We start from the raw sequence: 2,743 nt of genomic DNA, 5'->3' as shown, positions 1-2,743 counted from the left end.
CTCCGGGGCCTAGCGATGGGGGGATTCCTGGAACGTCCCCCGACTCCCGGACTGCAGAATCCCCCGAGGCCCCCCCGGAGTCCCCGCCTGGCACGCAGGACGGACGTTCCCATGGGGCAGAAGGGCCATCGCCCCCATTTTACAGGAAGGAAAACTGAGGCTCCGGGAGGGACGGAGCCCAGGCCAGAGTCAGAGTCAGTCCTGCAAAGCCAGGCATCCAGCGCTCCCCCTCCCGCCCCCGGCTCGGCTCGGCTCCTCTCCTCGGAGCTGAAGCAGCCCCAGCGGGGAGTGCCGGGCAGAGGGGGCCGCGCGAGGCGGCTCTGCTACCTACCGCCCGCGGGAATTTGGGTGGCTCCTTTCCCCAGCCTCAGTTTCCCCATCTGTAAAAGGGGGAGTGTGTGCCCGGCTCCATTTCTGCTTTTGTCCTGCCAGACATGTCATTCCGAAAAGTGGTCAGACAGAGCAAGTTCCGGCACGTCTTCGGGCAGCCGGTGAAGAATGACCAGTGCTACGAGGACATCCGGGTGTCCCGGGTCACCTGGGACAGCACCTTCTGCGCCGTCAACCCCAAATTCCTGGCCATCATCGTGGAGGCCAGCGGCGGGGGGGCCTTCATGGTGCTGCCCCTGAGCAAGGTAGGAAGGGAGAGCATGCCAGGCCCCCTGCACAGCGCCAGTAATTAGGCCAGGGGGACCTGCTGGGAGGGGGAGGCTCCAAGAACTGGTTGCCGTCAGATGCCGAGCAGGGGGACTGGGGAGCCACAGGAGCTTATGGAGGAGGGGAGTGCTGTGGCTCCTCCGGCCAGTTCTCTCAGTCACGTCTGACTCCTTGGCCCCACACTGGGGGTTTCTGGGCAGAGATCGCCGGAGTGGTGGGCCATTTCTTTCTCCAGCTTATTTGACAGAGGAGGAAACTGAGGCAAACAGAGTGAAGGGACTTGTCCAGGGTCACACAACTACTAGGTGTCTGAGACCAGATTTGAACTCCTGAAGAGGAGACTTTCTGAGCCCACATGGTGCTCCGTGCCCGATGGTGCCCCCTGGCCACGCCGAGGGAAAATCGCTCCAGCAGCCAAGCCAAGGCCGGGCGGGGAGACCAGTTTGTGTTTTGGGGGCACTTTGTAACCGGTGCCTTATGGCAGGAGAGCCCGGAGTAAAGGCTTCTCGCTCTGTCGTCTGGGAGGGGGACGCTGGGGGGGCCGTGTGAGTGGCAGGACAGTGTGGGGGACCCCCGGCAGGCAAGGCAGCAGGGGGGGGGGGAAGCTGAGCTCAAGTCCAGCCTCGGACCCTTCCTGGCTGCGTGACCCTGGGCCAGTCACAGTGTCCTCTTTGCCTCTGTTTCCACTTTTGTCTGACGGGCTGGAGAAGGCGATGGCCGAGCCCAGAAAACCCCAAAGGGGGCCGGAGAGTCGGACCCGGCAGAACGAGGGACGTTCCGGGAAAGTCGGTCCGCTCGTGCGCGCCTCTTATCTAGACCTTGAGAAGGAAGCCGGAGGCTGGGCGCGGAGGCTGGGCGCGGAGGCTGGGCACGTGCCCGTCCCGGCAGACAAGGAAACAAAGGGCCGAGCCATAAAGCGATCCCCCAAGGTCGACCAAGTGCCGGGCGTGGGGCCGGGGCTCCCCTGACTTCCTCTTTCCTCCTTACCCAGACGGGGCGCATCGACAAGTCGTACCCCACGGTCTGTGGGCACACGGGGCCCGTCCTAGACATCGACTGGTGTCCGCACAACGACGAGGTCATCGCCAGCGGCTCTGAAGACTGCACGGTCATGGTGCGGGCGGGGCCGGGGACTTGGGGTGCTGCGGGGGGAGGGGAGGCCCCCCCAGAGGCCTCCCGCTGACGCTCGGTCCCGGGGCGTCCCCGGCCCGCAGGTCTGGCAGATCCCCGAGAACGGCCTGGTGACGCCCCTGACGGAGCCCGTGGTGGTCCTCGAGGGTCACTCCAAGAGGGTGGGCATCGTGACCTGGCACCCGACGGCCCGGAACGTCCTCCTCAGTGCAGGTGGGAGCCTCCCCCGCCCCAGGCTGCCCCGAGGCAGGTCGAGTCGCCCTTTAGGATGTTCCCACGGGGCCACGGTGCAGCCTCCGGGGGGGACTTGGAGTCCGTAGGACCCGAATTCAAATCCTCCCTCAGGTGGTCACTTCACCTCTTGGCCTCAGTCTTCCTCAGTACGGGGTAAGAAAGGCCTCCGGGGTTATGGAGACGAGGCAGTGAGAGCACCCCAGAGCGTCCAGGGAGTGCCGGCCTGCTGTCGGGGGTCGGGGGGCCTCGCCCGCCCTCCGTTCCCTCCTTTGTAAGATGAGGCCCGGCCAGGGGCCCGAGGACCAGGCGGGTGTCGCTCCTCCCTCGCCGGGCGTCTTCGCCTCCGCCACGGGAAGAGCTCGTCCTCGTGCGCCCGTTTGCCAGATAGGATGAGCGAGGCCGAGAGGGGACGGGCCGTGTCGAGGCCCCGCGGCCAGTGGTCAGGGCGCCGGGCCTCGGCCGGGCCTCTGAGGCGGGTGGTGGGCAGGCGGCGTGGCTGACCGCTGGGCCGGCCCGCAGGCTGCGACAACGTGGTGCTCATCTGGAACGTGGGCACGGCCGAGGAGCTGTACCGCCTGGCCGACCAGCACCCTGACCTCATCTACAACGTCTGCTGGAACCGCAACGGGAGCCTCTTCTGCTCCGCCTGCAAGGACAAGAGCGTGCGCATCATCGACCCCCGCCGCGGCACCCTCGTGGCGGTAGGTGGGGGCCCGCCAGG

At 66.6% G+C, this 2,743-nt stretch overlaps 1 protein-coding gene across 1 annotated transcript; it reads left to right on the top strand.

The window, feature by feature from the left end:
- Positions 1 to 434: 434 nt before the first annotated feature.
- Positions 435 to 2,723, top strand: LOC123254711 (coronin-1B; the record flags this gene model as incomplete). Its single annotated transcript, XM_044683668.1, has 4 exons — positions 435 to 635; positions 1,649 to 1,771; positions 1,872 to 2,001; positions 2,542 to 2,723. Coding segments are annotated over exons 1-4 (636 nt in total), but the record flags the coding sequence as incomplete, so codon positions are not given.
- Positions 2,724 to 2,743: the final 20 nt, after the last annotated feature.

This window comes from Gracilinanus agilis, unplaced genomic scaffold, assembly GCF_016433145.1.
Source record: "Gracilinanus agilis isolate LMUSP501 unplaced genomic scaffold, AgileGrace unplaced_scaffold30525, whole genome shotgun sequence".
In the NCBI taxonomy this organism is placed as follows: domain Eukaryota; kingdom Metazoa; phylum Chordata; class Mammalia; order Didelphimorphia; family Didelphidae; genus Gracilinanus; species Gracilinanus agilis.
This window is presented reverse-complemented; position numbering and strand designations above follow the sequence as displayed.